The 20,081-nt window shown below is 39.3% G+C and overlaps 2 protein-coding genes across 2 annotated transcripts in view; one reads left to right on the top strand and one right to left on the bottom strand.

Annotated features, from left to right (window-relative positions):
• Positions 1-3,913, bottom strand: part of tecrb (trans-2,3-enoyl-CoA reductase b) — a 12,343-nt gene extending 8,430 nt beyond the window's left edge. The window contains exon 1 of the mRNA XM_019889373.1: positions 3,826-3,913. Coding sequence (XP_019744932.1) covers positions 3,826-3,840 — 15 coding nt within the window. The 5' untranslated portion in view covers positions 3,841-3,913. The remainder of the gene's footprint in view (positions 1-3,825) is intronic.
• Positions 3,914-5,613: 1,700 nt separating this feature from the next.
• Positions 5,614-10,279, top strand: dnajb1b (DnaJ heat shock protein family (Hsp40) member B1b). Its single transcript, XM_019889505.1, has 3 exons — positions 5,614-6,031; positions 9,010-9,596; positions 9,701-10,279. The coding sequence occupies exons 1-3, from the start codon at positions 5,821-5,823 to the stop codon at positions 9,932-9,934; spliced, it is 1,032 nt and encodes a 343-aa protein (XP_019745064.1). The 5' UTR covers positions 5,614-5,820; the 3' UTR covers positions 9,935-10,279.
• The last annotated feature ends 9,802 nt before the right edge of the window (positions 10,280-20,081 follow it).

The following is a 20,081-nucleotide window of genomic DNA, read 5'->3' as shown; positions in this document are numbered from 1 at the left end:
ATATATATATATATATATATATATAGTACACACACTTTTCGGTGATTACTTAAATTGCTCATTTGACTAATTACAGGTCGATAGGATCCACTGTATATTGAAGAAAAGTGACAATATAGGGGGGGGGGGCATATGGCCCCATGATACTGTTCTTGAGGCCAAGCACCCAAGCATACCCATGGCCACTTTATACCCCTCACGCCCTCTCATCCTTGTCTATATAAAGCTCAAGCTAATAGTAACAGCCTGTCAGCCTAAAGCACAATGAGCTGAGGGTGAAGCGAGGAGAATTTAACTTCAACAGCTCTTGGTACGGTAAACACAAGCAAAGATTCTAATTTGCCAAATCCCTCTGCAAGGTAAGATCCTGATTGTCCAATCATTATTGTTTGAATGTTGGGAGTTGATTTGCAGGGTTTAGCAACTACTAGACACAGTTGGTCTACAGTGTAAAAGAGAGAAGTAGGGATTTTATGGCCCTCTGGTGCAGTCTGGGTTATATTTTACAAAACAAACAAATGGATTTTTTTGTTTTTAAAATTAGTGATTGTCATGATAATCGTCAAGTATTGCATAGAATGTGTGGAATTGATTGTTTGTCTAATCAACTGGGTCAAAATGGAGTGCACTAATTGGCTTCCACCAGCAGAGGTAATAAAGTTGTGTTCAATACGACAACGGGACAGAAACGCTAGTGAAGAGAAAGATTCACAATAAAATATTTGAAAAAGAAAAAAACAAGTAATGAATGCTATGACTGCTTTCGTCCAGAGACATTCAAGCAAATGTTCATCCAGCTTTTGTTTCAAGGAAGTAGTGATGGGCAATACCAGACAATGTTGACCCAATTTCATATCGAATACTTGTAAATACCAAAACCGATAACAATTTTTTTCTAAATACCAAAACCGATACTTTGTGTGGGGTTTTTTTGTCCTAATTAAGCACTCGACAATAACCGCCCATTTAACAATTGTTATATGTTTTGTTCAAAACATGTTGATGAAAAAAAAAAAAAAATGACATTACTTAGAGGGGAAGTCATCTAAAACACATCTTTGCAATAATATATTATATGCGCCCCCATTAGTCTCAAAGCGGCATTACGATTAATATTACATTTGTGGAATGTGAAATCCAGCTGTTTTTATCCCTCTCTGGGGGTGAGCATTTTGCCAATCGCTGTCGACTGAAAATGACATCACAGTTGCTTAGGGCTCACGTTACGACCAATTACAGCAATTGCTAGCAAACGTCACATGACCAAACTCATGAAACAGGTGAGCTGTGATCAGTCATCACTTGAGTCCTGAGCAACTGTGATGTCATTTTCAGTCGAAAGCAAGTGGTAAAATGGCCACCCGCGAGATACATACGAGGTGGATTTTTCGGATTAATTCATACTACACAAAAAAGAAAAATCAAAAAGATGAATCAGAATGGCGTGTTGAGACAAGTGGGGGCACATTGAATATATTATTGTAAAGAAAATCTTTGAGTTGATTTCCCATTTAACTTGACATTTTAATTTGTCAAATGAACGATAACTTTGGTGAGCAGGATTATTCATCAAACAAATGTCCTTACAGGAATGCAATTTAAAAGTACTTGTAATTTCTTCAAATAATTATGAATTAAGTTGTAATTTTTTTGAATACAATTCTTAAATACAATAAAAACCTCACATATATTTGAACACGTTTTCAGGAACAGTAGCAAACCATAATCACATTTGTCATACAGCTTGTATGTAGTAAATTCTTCGAACAATTGTGAGACACATTCCCTTTTTATTAAATTTATTAATTAGGGTGCATTCACAAATTCAATCTGACACTCCAACTTTGCTGTGATAAAAGTGTTCCAAGAAGCAGAGCATCGTCACTTTACTTTAATTTACCAAGATTTTATTGTCAAATCCATTCAAATCCCACAACAGCCCAGAACCCTTGCATCTTTCATGAATAACTTCCATCTTGTCTCGCCTCAGGCTCTGACGCTCTGTGTCCACAGTCAGAGCAGCCAGAGCGCACTCCAGGCACCCCCAAAGTGTGGCACTCTAGTCTAAATAACCAAATGGCACATTCCAACAATGCTGTGAGTTTGCAAACGGTCGGAGATGAGCAGACCGTGCTTGGAGAAATTTCCGAATACACCCTTAGTAGAAATACTTTATGAGCATAGTCAATATTCAATTGATACTCGTGAGATTATCAATACATCATTACCACTGAATCAATACACCCATCCCTGCAAGGAAGTAACTCCATGATGATAAAAAAAAAAAACTAATGTGTATCCCCATGTCCACCAAGTAAGTCCTGTATTCAATATTTTGCATTTTGACGGGTAACAAACTGATCCAAACTGTACCAATTTGGCAATTTTTAAAACTTTTACCCATCAACTGAAGTATACATGTCACATCACGGACACATTGTGTTCACGTTCTAAGTCACTTCTATTTTTGGAATGTGAACATGTACTTGTTCACATTCCAAAAAGGTCGGATTTTACAAAAAAAACAAATAATCTGAATTGAGCATCACACTCTTCAGTGTGAACATAGCCTAATAGTAATGAATATCATCAGCATGAGCATAAGTTTAACGATAAATCAAATCCATATTGTTGTATTTACACTAGTTTGAGGTACTTCAAATTTGATGGTACAAATGGTTTAGCAATAACGATAATAAAGACAAATAATGTTAATATATTATTTAATACAATCCATAGCAAAAGCTTTGGAACAAGATTGCATTGTTAGTCATGTCCAGATAGAGCTTTGCATCAATGTGCTAATATTTTGGCTACAATTAAGCACCAGACGTTTCAGTAAAATTCAGTGCCCTTCTACACTACTGCTAACGATGACCACAATAACAAATATATTGTTCAACGAATACAGTGCCAATCAAAGCATTAAACATTATTATCCTTATGACATCACTACTACATTGGATCTCACTCATATAGGTGACAGATTAATGCACATGTTCATTTACCTTAAGGGTAAAAAAAAATAAAAATACACTCTACTCATCAAACTTTATTAAATGTGCTGCTTCTGACAGATTTAATTTATCCCGAGCATCGTTAATGATGTGTCCACATGGTCCCTGGACTTGTATCATTCATGTGTTGTTGTTAAATTCTCACTCAGGTTCACAAACCCATCAGTGCCAAGAGACACTTGTCGGGTCGGTTTCTGTCATTCTGCTTCAATCCTGTCTGATGGGTTGTGGGGCCCTTGGAACTCAAGGAGACATTTTCTTTCCCTCTTTCGGTATTTGCATTGTTTTGGTTGTGTTTTCCACACGATCAAACACGTGAATTGCATCTTAATTTGCAGAGACGTGAATAATCTTCCCTGGGCCAAGAGGGACCGTTGCAACAAGACTGTCTTATCAAGTGGATTATTGAGTAATAACATGACAAAGAGGGCCATGAGTCATTCCAGCCAGAGATGGCGGTGATGCAGCGTGTTACGCGATGTCTTCAGATAGCAGATATGTTTCGTTCGATTGCGGATTAAAGAAACACGACACACTAGTCTTCTAACTACGACTAGTTCAGCGATGAGAGCGTACACTCATCAATAAAAAACGCTGAGGTCAGAATACGCTCAAACACAAAGCTTCGGTCACAGCAGGCAGTCGATGTAAACTGCCGTGCTGTACCATGCTAACTCCTGCATAACCAAAGATTGGCTAATGACAGGGTGTTCACTGCGATGTAGTCACACAAAACATTCTCAACTCATTAAATTGCTCAAATCTACGTAAACTCCACTGTGAGTTGAATGACTCAGTCGCTACTCACCTCGTAGTGCTTCATCTTGTCAGTCCTTTCCTTGGTATCACAAATGATTGACGCAGCAACCTCCAATCAGAGAACTCATATCCCGAATACTGAGCGGATATTGGGCGGGCTAAACGATCCTTATTAGCCAATCAGACTTAGTGTTAGTCGGAAGAATTCGCCCACAGCATCCGCTTCCGAGTAAATACGACTCTGGTGAATTGGAAGGTCGTTGTCCACATGAACTGTTATATTTGTACTCAGAAATGAAGACCGTACCCCGGCAGAATTTGTGAAATGTTGGCATTTTTTTAGGGAAAATAACAATAAAAGGATCTAATAATTTTCTGTATTGCTATGTATCAAAATAAAAATGTTGTATTATATGAAAAATGTAATCAGTTTGTTGTGCCTGATCATTCATGTTCTTGTTTGTTTGTGTTTTACAGAGTGGTACACATATTTCAAAACCTGCCAACGTATATAAATTTATAAGACTAGCAGTATGTCATGCGTTGATGTCAATGCTCACTGGTCACAATTAGGGCTCACCTACACCTCTTTCAGGCATGAAGCAAATTTTAATCTTGAAGCCCTCTCTTTCTTCTAATATAGATAATAATTGACTATTAATACCCACATTATAAATTAATTGCTGAAGGAACTGACTGCTGATATGTTTATTAATCTGTTAAGGTAACACATTCAGCGATAAGAACAGCGAGCCAATTGAATTATACATCTTCAAGTGATTAAGAATTAAGTGGCGTAGTGAATATTATTACTGGCCCTACTTTATTTCTGATGTACCACTGCAAAAGAAATGTGAAGAAATCATTTGTAGTTCAATAATAACATTAAAGTGCAACAACAAATTAAATCACTTAGTGTGATTATTAAATAAAAGTGGTACAACTTTAAAATACTGATACAAAAAAAAATACAATGTCAAGCTAATAGTTATATAATGATGAGGGAAAATATCTAAACCTATACCGTATTCTAAACATGTTTGTTGTATTTGTTACTCTCGTCTTCCTGAATACAGTACAGTACTCAGGGCTCTCTTCACTGTTAACTTCTTAGGGGTCCCCTGAGTGGTTGTGGGGCCTTTCATGGGTGCTTAGTTTTTTTTATATACCCTGAGCTAGCTCTGGTCACAACATCAGGTACCCTCGATAATCCAATGTGATAACAATACAGGAACAAAAATGATGCCCTTTAAAGATGATCTTACAATATGTTGCTTTATGTATTAAACGACAGCTACCATTAAATTGCCATCATCATCAAAGGCATCTTGCATTAAGGCATCTTGCGTTACACTGTCCATTTTTTTTCATCAAAACCGTGAAAAGAGCGTAGAGCGCTCAACCTGAAGCCCGGTACATAGATCCTGAAGGAAAAAAATAATTTGTTTTTCTTCATTTAACGTTTGTTTGTTTTATCCCTCGCAAAAAAAAAAAAAAGATCGAGAAGTGACCGGACTGTCTTGCTTCATAACTTGAGTAACAACTATTTTCATACCTCACTAGTGTGCAAAAATCTGGGCCACACCTTACTGAAACAAATGTTCAAGTCAGCACTTTTTGACGTTTGGTTGAGAAAGAACAACCGTTCCAGAGTGTTGCGTATTTGTCTTCATATCGCTTTTTCAACTCATAATGTTTTATGATGGCTGTGCAATAAGAACTACCATATGCTACTTTAAAAATAGTTTGTTTTATGGACAGACTAAAAAAGGGATGGAGCTTTACTGTACAGGAATATTTCTGACTGTACATGAAGGCATCACTGTTTGACGTGAGTGGGGCGTGGTTTATTTCAGTCGCTGGATTCTGCACAGCGGAGATTGTACTGGCTTGTTATGGAAATCTCTGGAAGTTTCCATACGGTTTATATTCACACTGTCTCGGGCGTGTCGCAGATTTGAAACCGGGCATTGAACGAGGACTCAAGGCTCTTCCGACAGTTTTGCATTCAAACGACTGACTGGCTGCCGGTTGGGCGGGCAGAATGGGGAAAGACTACTACGACATTTTGGGAATTAAAAAAGACGCCTCTGAGGACGACATCAAGAAAGCTTATCGTAAGCAAGCTCTGCGTTACCACCCAGACAAGAACAAGTCGCCGGGAGCCGAGGAGAAATTTAAGGAAATCGCCGAAGCTTACGATGTTCTGAGCGACCCAAAGAAAAAGGACATTTACGACCGCTTTGGGGAAGAGGGTAAGATTTTCATTTTGTTTATTTGAAATAGCGACGCTGTAATTTTTTTGGTGGGCCACTTTTGATGGTAGCAACACACGGACGTAGTTTGGTACGTGTGCCTAATGGAACGCGTTCCTAATAGGGCACACTCGATTTAAGTTTAGTCGTCGAACTTTGTTGTCTGGGCCGGGATATAAAAGCAAACCTCTTAAAAAGCAGCGACTCCGCTGCTAGTTCTTAGTTGTGTTATCAGACTTGTACGAATTAACAGATGGATACAAATAAGATGGAAGTGACGTGTCTTCCAAATTTAAATCAAGCGTCACACTGTTTAATACTTGGGATGGCAAATCGAGTCCTCTAGATTAGACGTGAATGTGGGCCATAAATGCACATAGTAGAATACGTCAGCACAGTAATTGTAATAGATTTTTACTGTACGCGTTCCTTTTGTATTTATGACTGGAGAAACGTGTTCGCTGGCCCACGTATTGTTACCATGGTAACGGAATACACAGCAAGGTCTCTGTGGAATGGGTCAAACTTTCTCCCAATTTTAAATATTACATAATTTATCTTATCTATCATAAACACTTTTAACGCGTGATTTTATTTATGTTGTTATTTTATTTGAAGTAAGTCTTGTTGCCTTGCTTAATGGTGTCCTGTGGTCAGGCAGTAAGCATACAAAACATCCAATGTCCCACCTGAATTTTAACCTTCGCTCTTCTTTCTGCTCTTTGAGTCTTAACTGACTCAATCAGAGCCAAATCTCGATTACAGGGTTCAGAATTTTTTTTCAACTTAATTGTGTTAATTTATCAAGACAGTTTTTTGATATTTTTGTAATCAACTCGCATAGTTCAAAGCACGAACAACATGCCTGCCAATAGAGAGGTAATTTACTAAAATATCATCAATTTTGCCAAATCACTTAGCAACTATCCCGACCCTTCTAGTGACTATTTTTCAACAAAGCAACAAGCAACGTTCATAAACAGTCAACATATATTGAGTCACAGTTTTTCTTACAGCTGGGCAATATGACAATTTCTATCGTGAAGACGATAGAAATCATTCTGTCCTTTCACTTGTCTACTATTGCGTCTATCGTAATTTGTCATTTGGAGGAAAGTGCCTGTTATAAGAACGTTAGGCGTAAACTTTGAATCTTATGCCGTACAGCTGCCACCAGGTGGCAGACTAAACAACTATCGTTGTAGGGAAGTGAATCATATACTGTACTACTGTACTGTACAGTCATCCTACATTACAAAGATACGGGGCATAATTAAATCTAATGGCTAATGAAAATTAATAAATAACGAGGTGAGTGAATGCAATAATGACTACTACTACAGTACTTTGGGAAAGAATACATTAACAACAACAAACCCGTAATTATTATTAACTATTTACAAAAAAAAGTCCCCTAAGGCATGCCGGGTACTCCTTAAACTACATAACCATAGCAGTTTGCATTTTGAGCCTCATCAGCACAGAATGTAAAAAAAAAAACAACAACAACTTATAACAAGTTTTTTTTTTGTTTGTTTTTTTTTCCCACGGAGACCGTCCCATAAAGCTTCGCTGGGATGCTTATGTCATCTGCATCGAGACGCTGCAGCAGCTAGCTGCTAATTGCAAAGCTAACCACGTTATCGTGAAAGACGCAATTAAGGGTTTGGATGAGTGAGTACACTTACAGAGGTTTAGGTGGGATCTCGTTCAAGTGGAGCATATCCAACTTTTGACAGCAACGCAGCAGGCAGATTAATAAGTGTCTGAAGAGAAAATTATACAAAATAATTCGACACACAGCCAAACTGGAAACGATTGGTCGGCTCCTTGTACGTCAGCCGAGAGGAGTGGCCTAGAAGATCAAGTCAAATCAAGTATCAAGTACAGTACAACTTTATTGTCACGTGTGCTGTATGTTACACATACAGCACACGTGACAATAAAGATGTGATGAAATTTCCTCCCTCATAAACAGACAACAGACAATAAGAGGATGAAAAGGATGAAGAAGATGAAAAGTATCTTAAAATTGAGGACAAGTGAATCAGAAAATGGCAAATGCCAAGTCCTTAATTTTTGTACTTGTAGCAGAAGTTGACAAAGCATTGCGTTTTTCAGTCAACTCCGAAGTAGTCTTTTGGGGGGGGGGCGGTATTTATTAATTTATTATCCCACCCCCCAAACAAAATGAGACCTGGAACAGTAAATACTCTTGGTGCATTAACGTATGCATGCTAAAGAATGTTGCTACCTGCAATAATGTATTACTGCTACTTGTTTTTCCATTTCTTATACTTTGATCTGGCTGATGCTTTTGGTGCCACCTTCTGATTCACCAAAAGTATTCACTAACTGCCTAAAGTGGAGGATTTTGGCTGCTTTTCCTCGAAGAAAGTGTGACTTATTGCCTGAAAAAAGTGATATTTTCTTTTTTTTTTCATTTTTGACGATACAAATGATTTGTGTCAATTTATATAAGCTCACATACAAGTGAATTTATTTTTGAAGCATGCCACTGTTAAGAATGCCACTGTTAAGTTTGTGAGAACGTTCAGATCTCCAGGATTGACCTTCCAGTTGTTCTTTTGCAAAAACATTATGATTTTCCCGCTGAAGGACATAACACAAATATGTGTCATCAGACTCATGCTTTCTTCAGATTGAAAGATTATACTTTATCGTCACCATTTAGTGCAATTCTGGAACACAACAAGCCATTCATTTCTATTTTTAGTATGAAAAATTAGATATTTTTCCAGTATTAAATTGTTTTTATTTACTTCTTGTGACTTAGATGTCTGCAATCAGTTTGTTTACAGGCACCAGATTTATGATGTGAGAATTACAACAGACAATAATATATTTGAGAAAAAACATGCATTGTTAGGTAGCACAAAACAACAGATTTTTTTTTTCAGCGGTACATTAATTTTACCATTCATATCTGTGTTTACCCCCCCCCCCCCTTCACTCAGGTCTGAAAGGAGGCGGACCCTCAGGTGGTGGCGGTGGTCCAGGCAACTTCAGCTACACCTTTCAGGGTGACCCACACGTCATCTTTTCAGAGTTTTTCGGAGGACGAAATCCTTTTGAGCAATTCTTTGGCGGCCGCAATGGCGGCATGGATGAGGATATGGACACTGATGATGCGTTTGCCCGCTTTGGAATGGGTGGCGGCGGTTTCCCCCGCTCCTTCAGCTCTGGTTTGGGAGGGTTTGGCGGTCACAGTAGTGTTGTGAAGAAACAACAAGACCCCCCTTTGGTGCATGAGCTGCGGGTGACCTTGGAAGAAGTGCTGTCTGGTTGCACAAAGAAAATGAAGATTTCTCGCAAAAGGGTGAATCCTGACGGGCGAACGCTAAGAAGAGAGGAGAAAATCCTGGAGGTGCAGATAAAGAAGGGATGGAAGGAAGGCACTAAAATCACATTTCCCAAGGAGGGGGATGAAACCCCAACAAACATTCCAGCTGATGTGGTCTTTGTGTTAAAGGACAAACCGCATGCTTTGTTCAAGCGTGACAACTCTGACATTGTTTACACAGCCAGGATTTCACTAAGAGATGTAAGTTCAAAATCAGTATACCTTTTCAATGTGCTGGAAATATCCAAATGAGGAATGTTTTTTTCTTGATGTGGAACTCACTTGGATGTTTCTTCTGCCATCAGGCCTTATGTGGCTGCACGGTCAACGCACCGACACTGGAAGGCCGAGTCGTCACAGTGACATCAACGGATGTGGTGCAGCCCGGGATGAAGAGACGCATCAGCGGTGAGGGGCTACCGTATCCCAAGCGCCCTGATCGTCGAGGTGATCTGATTGTGGAATATGAGGTCAAGTTCCCCGAAAGGCTCAGTCAAAGCGCCAGGGACACCATCGCCCAGGTTCTACCTCGGTCGTAAACACGCCAAAGTGGACTCAAGCCCCACAGCCCCACACACCGACCCACCCTGCCCTTCCTTAAGCTGCCAATTCTGTTTTATTTTTTGTATAGCACCACATGGCATATAATGTTGTGTACTGTTGTTACACCATAGATATGGGACATAATACCTAGTGACCCATATTGTAAATGCCTCATTGGAAAATGTAAGATATTATAGGCTAGAATGTAAAAAAAAAAGCCTATCCTTTGACTGTTGCATTTTATGAATCAGATTCTATTTTGCAGAAATATTTGTGTATAAGGGGACTGGAGCTAAGGCATTGTGTTAACAGCAATAAAAAGTGAGAGGATTTAATTGCTTGTACTGTGTTTACTGATCTGTCGACTTGGCAAGTGAGCTGTATGATGATATCTTGGACTCAAATGTGAGACCTTTCAGCCATTGCAGTGCAGTCAGGAATACACATGCGCGGGCTCAAACAGGATACTTTAAAAGGTAGGGCAAATATCTGCACGTTTGTCTCAGAATCATGATTGACTGAACCCACAGGACAAACTGAAGTCAGTCAGTTGGTTAAAACGAGCATCTAGGAGTTGAGTTGAGTTGAAAATGACAACAACTGCAACTTCTACTTAAATTGTGAAAACACTCGATTCATCAGATGGCTTTCTTATTCAAGATGGGTTACATTAAGAAGTTGTTCTTAAATACAGTATATATTACTTATGACAATGCCATAAATATTTTGCACATGTTTTTTAAAAGGAATTTGAAGTTTTATGTAACGTAATTCCCTCCTATGATTAGTAATAGTGACTGAATGACATTGACTCACTGACTGTTCACTCCAACCAGAGTTGTGCTTTTTCTGTTTCGGTATGCATTAAAATGGACGGCCTGGTGATCGACTGGTTATCGCGTCAGCCTCACAGTGCAGAGGTGCAGGGTTCAATTCCGGCTCCGGCCTTGCTGCGTGAAGTGTGCATGTTCTCCCCGTGCCTGCGTGGGTTTTCTCCGGGTACTCCGGTTTCCTCCCATATTCCAAAAACATGTGGCAGGTTAATGGAACACTCTACATTGTCCCTTGGTGTGAGCTGATGGTTGTTGTCTATGTGTGCCTTGTGATTGGCTGGCAACCACTTCAGGGTGTCCCCCGCCTACTGCCCGAAGACAACTAGGATAGGCTCCGGCACACCCCGCGAACCTTGTGAGGATAAAGCGGATCGGGAAATGGATGGGTGCATGTTTGGTATGCACTAAAACATGAGGCAAGTAATTTATCGTAAATACACATATTGTACATTACAATTTTCAATTTGTACATTTAATTGTTGAGGTTACTGAACTGAGCATTATGTAATGTGAATAAGTCCCCGCCAGTCATTTTCAAAATACAAAAACACTGCTCAATCACTCAAGGCCTAATCTTGCATTGTCGCTCGCTTGTCAGGGACAGGTAGTTTTGGATTTTTTTTTTTTTGTGCCTTAATAAATTGGCACTTAGATGAAACCTTTCTATGTGATAAATAGGCAAAGAACACAGAAATCAGTAAAGGGGCAAATACTATTTCACAGGACTGTATATACTCCTTTGTTGTGGCTCATCAAAAAACCCCGTGGATTTGGTTTACTCACAAGCTTACCCGTAGACTTGTCGGACACATTTCCTGCTAAGTGCCATCACCGATCCCAACCCTCACATACCCCACAAACCTAGAATCGCCCCTGGTTCACAGAACATTTAAGGGGTTTCCAGTCCCAGGTCCTGTTCTTGACTGTCACTGTGCTCTAAATTCATACTACAGTCAACAATGTGAACCGTTGGCAGCCGATGACAGGTGGCAACTGAACCAATACAAGCTGTTGCTTGTTGTATACCGGTAAGCATGATACAATAAATCTGTGAGTGACTTTGTTTGGATAGTCACAAAGAACATGTATGTAACTTTATTTACCAAGAATAACAACTGATACCCGTGACACAGTCAGCAGATTTCCGTTTCAGGCCTCCCAGCATTTTGTGTTGGTCAGGCACCAAGATAAACATCCCTCTGCAGAAACAACACTTGCAGACATTCATGTTGAGGCTGGAAGGTAGTCGTAGGCAGACTGAGCATCAGATAAGGGAAGAGGAAGAGGAATCGGCAATCTGACTGATCCGACTGTATATTCTTTGTCTTCAACTCCACCGAATACAAAACACAATGAATTCTTTGTAGCTTTTCTGTAGGGCACTCATGTTACATGGTATTACTTAAGCAGGCGACTAATGAGAAGCAGTAGACTTCTTGGTCTCAAGGATGGACGTTCTTCATGTTGTCCTGTTTTGCTGCCTCTCTGGTGAGTTCTGAATTTAGTCTCATATAAACGTTTTGGTCACAATAAATGGCATAAATTGGTTTTGTTTATGTTATTGTTATTTTATTCCAAATATTGTGTGATTGTTCAACAACGTATAGACATTTTCTAAGTCATTTCCCGTCAGATTTATTTGCATCTATTCTGGAGTGATAAATTGTAACGATGTATTATAATTATGAGATCCATCAGTGAGATTGACTTCAGCATTGAGGAGTGCTCGTTCATAGTGAGATCAAAAGTGAAAACGACTAAAAATTGGTTCTATGTATGTGAGGGGTAGGCAACTCTGATTCTAGAGAGCCACAGTCCTATTTGTATCAGAAGTTTCTCTCTTCCAACAACCCAATCCTGGTCATTAGAATCAGATATGTTGGAAGAGGGGAAACTTCTATAATAAGCAGGAATGCGGCTCTCTTGGCCTGGAGTTGCCCAGCCTTGGTCTTGTTTAATAAAGCTGGTCAAAGCAGCGGTTGTAGCTTTCATGTATAACAAGCATGCAAAGACAGGGTCTTAAATTATATCGTTGTTGTGATTCTCCCGCCATTTAATCAATGAGAACTAACCTGACAAAAATGAAATTAGCCGCAGGCAACCAGTGCTTTATTTACACGATGGTAACATTGAAGTGTAATTTAATAAACAGACAAAAGCATAACGCCAAACAAAACAATAAAAACATTTTATGGGTTGACTCAAATTATTGTAAGTAGTCATAAAAGAGGCATTCAAAGGTTCGAAAAATATCAAGAGACTTAATGCACATGCTGAATGGTTTTTGAAAAAGATGGCGGGTGGCGGGCGGGGAGACTTTATTCACCAATTATTTGTCCTTTTTGAGAACTTCTCAAACCAGATGAAGATACTTGTTGATTTGATTTTCAAAGAATCCGTGAATCAAAATTACTGTACATTCTTACTTTAGTTGAATGTCGTCAAATGACTGAGTACAAGATCCTTTCAAATTATACTAACCAGAGGATATGACTTGTTTTTTGTTGTATGGGAGTGTAAAATAAAGCCCATTGGCTTTTTTCTTAAAACCTGTGAGGCAATAAGCCCACACAATAAAAACATGTATTTGTTGTCTTAAAGTGTTAGCACTCCCTCCTGGATCTCCCCCCTCTGGGAGTCTGCAGACACTTACAGAAAACATTCCATCCAGCACTGTGAGATTGCCAGCAGCATCAACAACGTCCATCACCAAGGAGGAGACCAACCAGAGAACGACAACCAAACTATCAGGTTCTAATCATAAGTTCCTCCAACAACAACATACATCTCATAATGGACAGATGGGTCAGGAATAATGTTTTTTTGTGCAAGTTCACGCACTTGAGGTATGTAACTTACCTTGAAAATAACACAATATCTGTTTTTAATATTCATCAGAAACATAATCTTAAGAGTCAATTTCAGCAAACACGATGGAAGAGACGCATTGAAGTCGAAAACTCACTTTTCTGAATAGAAAATATTCCCAATTTTAAACAGGGTTCAGATAACTCCAGTGAATGCCATAAACTACAGTGCAAAGTAGAGATGAAACAAAACACGATCTCAAACCCACAGCTCAACAGAGTGCAACTATGAATATATGTTGAGATCAAATATAACGAGTAAATAAAACTAAGATGAACTAAAATTACATACTCTTAGCATGTTTGTATGTTGCCCCCCTTGCTTTCATGGGTGTACCAAACATTCCACAAACATGCATGATAAGCGACCTAAATATGTGAATTGCCCATGCGTGCGAGCGTAAGAGCAAATTGTCAGTTTATGAAGGCCCGAGTTCCCCGCCTCTCACCCTAATTTAACTAGAACAGGCTCCAGCTCCCTCATGAACTTAAATCGAATAAGCGGTCAAAAATGGAGAGATTATTTTCAGTTCCCGAGCAAGTCATTCAACGGCATCATGTCTCTGACTAGTAACTGAAGAAGGTCAAAATGGTCACTAAAATAAGATCGGGTGTAGCAATAAAACTTTGGTGAATTAATTTTAGCTGGCTACTGATATGTCTTTCCATGAGTGTACCATCCTATAGAGACATATTCACAGAGAAAACAATGTTGTTGTAAAGGATAGAAATATAAAAGAATCCAGTTTTATCCATTTTAAATCACATTGTAAATTATTTTGACTTATTTTATTTTTTGACTTATGGTCAAATTTTGTTCGAAGGAAAGGCAGCATGGAGGGCTATATATCCTCCTGACTACCAGGAAAAAAAATGTTGTCCAATCACATTTATTTTGAAATTCCCCAATCGATGTGAAGTAAATGGACTACTCCAAAAGAAATTTTTGAAATTCCACTACATTTTTTAAACACTTGAATACTAGGCTCAAATACACTTAAAACAACTCAAACAACACTTTAACGTGTGTGGTATATATATATATATATATATATATATATGCACACGCGCACGCACACGCACATGCACACGCACACGCGCACACACACAAACGTGGGACAGAAATTAGATGGATGGATCTATTTTTGGGGGTTCTTCATGTGAGCAGACTTTGTCCAGCCACAGTGATGATACTTTTCGAATGTTTTGCATAACTTACAACTACATTTTTTTTTGGTTTGTCTGAAACTGCATTCTTGCCGACCTTTGTAATGTTCACAGACACCACTGTGGTCATCATTGTATCCGTGAGCTTGGCTCTTCTGGTTTGTGCGGTCATCCCGCTGATATTCTATGGAAACTGGAGAAGAAGCGCAGGTGAGGCCCCCAAACAAGTTTAACACACGGCAAAACAGCATCACACATATGCTCAGCCTTGCCACTTCATTCTTTCAGAAGCTCAGAACAGAACAGACCAGGCACAAACAAAGCAACGTGAGTGTGACTCAAAAAGCAAAACACTTTTCACAATGTTTACTCAAAGATTTCTCCGATTTGTTTGTACACAGGTTGAGGGAAATTCATCAGTAAGGCTGCACTACATTCAATCAGGCGGTGGCCCATGAGCAGAATCCTTTCTTGTTTGCCGCATCTTCCACTCAGCCAGCCAGATCCGGAAAATCTTGAATGGATTGGGATTTTGTATGTTTGTCCTTCCTGAGTGCTGACAATGATAATCAAGTGACTTGTTTGTTGTCAAGATTCCTTGTTAAGAGATAAACTAGCCACTCCAGCCACTCCTATACCTTGGGAAACATTTTCATCGCTCTGATTTTGCTGCCATTATCACATGGACGCAATATTCCATAGAGATCTTGACAGTCTGTCACATTTGTGTTACAGATATTTTCATCATATTTTAAAAATACATGTAAAATTAATCTGAATGCATATAATGTGTTTTAAATAAGGAACATTCAATGGTTACTGTTATTTGTCAATAAAATCGTTACTTTCACAGCATGGCAAGCAAACAACAAGGTGTAGAAGTAATTGTTGAAATTGCATCAAAGCATCCACAGTCATGGTTTCATGAAATCAGATGCACCCTTATACCAATCACACACACACACACACACACACACACACACACACACACACACACACACACACACACACACACACACACACACGCAAAATACAAGCAGGAACAAACCTTAAGTAACTTTTAAAATTGTGAAGAATTAACTTTTTATTGTCTTTGTACTTTTTTGGTATGATTTGAACGAATGAGCCATTGATTGCATCCAGAAAGTAGGGCCATGACTTCACCGAAATACGCCTCTTTGATGGTAATCCACAAATTTCCAGTTTACACGTTGTGGGTGTGTCAGAAGTCTGGATGGGAGAATTGCCGAAGCCTGCAAGTGTGCAAAAAAATGGCTTCAGCGCGAACGGGAGAATATGTCCCTCAATCAATTTAGGATTATGACAACTTTTCAAAGCACTTATGATGAAACGATGACACTACAGGGCTGTTAGCAGGTTTGGGAAGGCATTTCGAGCAATCGGATTAGAAGCTGAGTAAATGTGTGTGCGTGTGTGTGTGTGTGTGTGTGTGTGTGTGTGTGTGTGTGTGTGTGTGTGTGTGTGTGTGTCTGTGTGTGTGTGTGTGTGTGTGTGTGTCAATGACTAGACCTGTTTTCACAAGCCAACCTTTTGACTGTACTCAACACATGTCATATGGGAAAGAGAACAGAGAACTTTCACTTCTGCAAGTCTACATTGCAGGTGAATTGCTGCGGATTACCGGTAACTTTAAAACAAGACTTTTTAGTAAGTCACGCCCCATTACCTTCACTAAAAATGGAACTATGCCATTTGAATACCAGCGTTTTCTTTTCGCCCACAAATGTCATCCTCTGACTAGATCATTTAGGAACTCACCCCCAAACCACAAACATTCTCAACTTTCTAATCAGTCATTGGACGGTATGAAGCGAGTCACAAACATGACACAGTAAAGAATGTAGAGAAATCAATTTACGATTGTGTACAATTTTCCATCACAGCAGTCAAATGGGCTGTGTAGGGTGTACCAACCATCAAATAAGCAAAAATCGGCAAACGAAACAATACAGCAATCACAATGTCATCGTTGAAATCATCCACAAAGTCCACAATGAAAACTCCGTGGTGGAGGATTTAATTTAAGAGATGATTTTGGATTTGCATTTTCTTCTCAAACTCCTAAACCCAGAGATTAGCAGTCTGCAGTGCCCAAGTGTTTCTGTTTTGGGATTTTCTTTTCATGGAGATTATAATAGACATGCTCCTCCACTTGGCTGAGATCTAAGTCGAGGTATTCACTGGTGCTGAGACGGCCTCCGGACTCTTGATTCTCCTCCGTGAGATCTTTTGGTGCATCCGAATGAGCGATACACTCCGGACTTGGGTCCCCAAAGTGACCCTCACTTATAACAGCAGGCATCATGGTCTCATAGTCAGATGACATCTGTTTGATGGGCACACATTTTAGAGCAGGGATGTCAAAACATTTTTTTCAATGAGGGCAACATATGGCCCGCTTGACCTGATATTTAACAAACATGGTAAAACCAATTTGTTATACCGCAGGTCAACATATGACATGCCAGGCGGTTACAGATATTTAAAGAAAAAAAAGCCTAATCTTATGTTGTTGTTATCGGTGACAAAGCAAAGCAAATTCTTTCTATGCGTGTGATATACTCAAAGAAAATTGCCTGCTTTCTTCTGACATTTTTTTTAACATCAAAATTGTGCAATACCTTGCACCATTACACATACTGACAATTTAAATGGAAAAAGAAAATCTTAAAAATTTAGATGATTGTTTTACTGAAAAAAATAACACTGCATGATATGATGTATATTTTTGTTGGAATATGCAGGAGACCAATCAGAATTTTTCAAGACTCTCGGTTCTGATTTTGGAGACCTCTATTTTAATTAAATTCGATTCAAGATAATACCAAGCGATGCGTGTTTCACTGTGAACAAACCTCTCTATTCTGTTGTGGGATGATCCGCTGGGGTTTCATAGTCACCAGCAAAATGAGTGTATATAGACACGCACATATGGCAACTGTACACACCACTGCAGCCACAAACAGCATTGGGTTAGCCTCTGCAAGAAAGAAAGACGACAACTCATCTTTCGGCAGGACTCATTCCAAGGCTCGAAATAACTTTCTCCTCTGAGGAGCATTTCTGATCACCAGTGACATCATTTGAGGAGCAACTTCGTAACATAGAGGATCATATTTTATGGTTTTATTTATTTATTTATTTATTTTTTTGCGGGGGATCATATTTTATGGTTTTATTTATTTATTTATTTTTTGCGAGTTAATTCCAGGGACATATTAACAATAAAAAAAATATGACAATATAATGTGAGAGTTATTCTTGTCGTTCACTGTGCTATATTACCAGACATAGTGTCATAAAAAATGTTTGTGGCTTCTTGGACCAGGCGAGTGGCCACTCTACAAGTCTATGTGTTCATATTAGTCGCAAAATCCGCATTTTTATTTCGAGCCTTGCATTCATGCATACGGTAAATTTTAGTTAGTCTGCCCAAATCAAACTTCATTGTAGTGTGGTGAATTTCAATTTCTTGCTTCTTGCTTCCAAACAAAATAAATAATAACTTGATGCGTAACAATAGCAAAAAAATAATCAAATGATTCTCCTGTCAGTGAAAATTGAAGACGTTTACATACAGTGTACCTTGAGGCTGAGTAGTATTTTACTCCAATGATAGCACTAGCTGTGTTATGTCTCTTACTTACTCTCCACAATGATGTTTTTTGGAGTGGCCAATGTTCCGTTTACTAGAAAAGAAAAATACACCAAACATCAAATTAAAATTAAAGAACAACTACATACAGAGGTGCTTGGGCTAAGAGTTAAGTGTCATATGAGAGAGATAATTGTCATATGCATGTAGCTTCTATGGTATCTACTGCCTTATTCTTGTAAAAACTGACACTGCTTGCTGCTGAAACTGACATTTGCCACAATGTGGTCGGACAAACACATCCACCTAGGTGCAAGATTGTTGGAGATCTGTTTTCCATTACTGTACCTGCTTTTCACACTTTTACTCACCAGTAAATGGGACATAACACACTGTATAATTCATTCATTCATCCATTCATTTATCTATTTTCCGATCCGCTTATCCTCACAAAGGTCGCGGGGTTGCTGGAGCCTATCCCAGCTGTCTTCGGGCAGACACCCTGAACCGGTTGCCAGACAATCGCAGGGCACACACAAACGAACAACCATCCGTGCTGACGCTCACACCTTGGGACAATTTCGAGTGTTCAATCCCAGCCTGCCATGCATGTTTTTGGAATGTGGGAGGAAACCGGAGTATCCGGAGAAAACCCACGCAGGCCCGGGGAGAACATGCAAACTTCACACAGGGAAGCCAGAGCTGGAATTGAATCCTGTACCTCTGCACTGAGGTTGACGCGCTAACCACTGGTCAATCGGGCAGCCCTACGGTATACTTTAAATGTGGAAACATTTAGTTGTATGAAATTGTAATGACTTGAGTTAAGGTAACCATGGACACCACACATGTACATGCCACTGTCGTTTGGGAGGAATTTATCCATCCTGACAATGAAAAACCCTGCACTGGTGTGAGCCAAAAGAGAAAACCTTCCTCCTTACACCAAGGTATTGTATGGTTCCGTTGATATCAGGTATTTGGAAAGCATGTTGTCTTCAATTGGGCTGAAGAACTGTGCTTTACTTTGCTTGTCATGAGCATACAGTAGTTACATCTAAGTACAATGCGTTGACCTTCCCGGATGGTTATCAGGCTCTTAAGAGCTTGCTGATGAGCTAATCATTTGAATCAGGAATGTTGGAGATGTAAGCCATCTAAATCATGCTGGACAGGGGCCCTTGAGGACCAGAGTTATACACCCCTGAATTAGAGCATTGGTTTTCAAACTGACCACAGCTGTCAATCAAAAGAAAGTGTTAATGTTGGGTTATTGTGTTTTGATTAACAGTTTAAACCAATGTACTGTACTTTAAAAATAAGCAGAGCACACAGCCTACCTTGAATATGTAGCATTATGATTATTGAAGATACTCCCATCACTTTCAAGCTTCTCCAAGTCGACTGTGTGTGATAAGGTAGTCTCATGCAGGACTGAGGAAGCATCTCCTTATATGTCCATGTCCTACCCTGCTTCCTCTTTCAGGAGCCAACTTGTCCACATCTAATGCTCACCACCTGAAAGTGAAACCAAATCTTCTTTAGGGACTCACAAAGCGTTGTGTTTAAAAATCTTTGCATACCAAGAAAGTTGTATTCAGGGAGTGTAGAGAGAGTCTCACACACACACACACACACACACACACACACACACACCCAC

Source organism: Hippocampus comes, unplaced genomic scaffold (genome assembly GCF_001891065.2).
Source record: "Hippocampus comes isolate QL1 unplaced genomic scaffold, H_comes_QL1_v1.1 scaffold86, whole genome shotgun sequence".
Taxonomy (NCBI): Eukaryota; Metazoa; Chordata; class Actinopteri; order Syngnathiformes; family Syngnathidae; genus Hippocampus; species Hippocampus comes.
This window is presented reverse-complemented; position numbering and strand designations above follow the sequence as displayed.

Excerpts from the sequence above, each read along its gene's own strand:
- dnajb1b (XM_019889505.1), top strand. The coding sequence starts at position 5,821 with ATGGGGAAAGACTACTACGACATTTTGGGAATTAAAAAAGACGCCTCT. Across the intron at positions 6,032-9,009 it reads CGACCGCTTTGGGGAAGAGG|GTCTGAAAGGAGGCGGACCC; the intron begins GTAAGATTTTCA and ends CCCTTCACTCAG. Across the intron at positions 9,597-9,700 it reads CCAGGATTTCACTAAGAGAT|GCCTTATGTGGCTGCACGGT; the intron begins GTAAGTTCAAAA and ends TTCTGCCATCAG.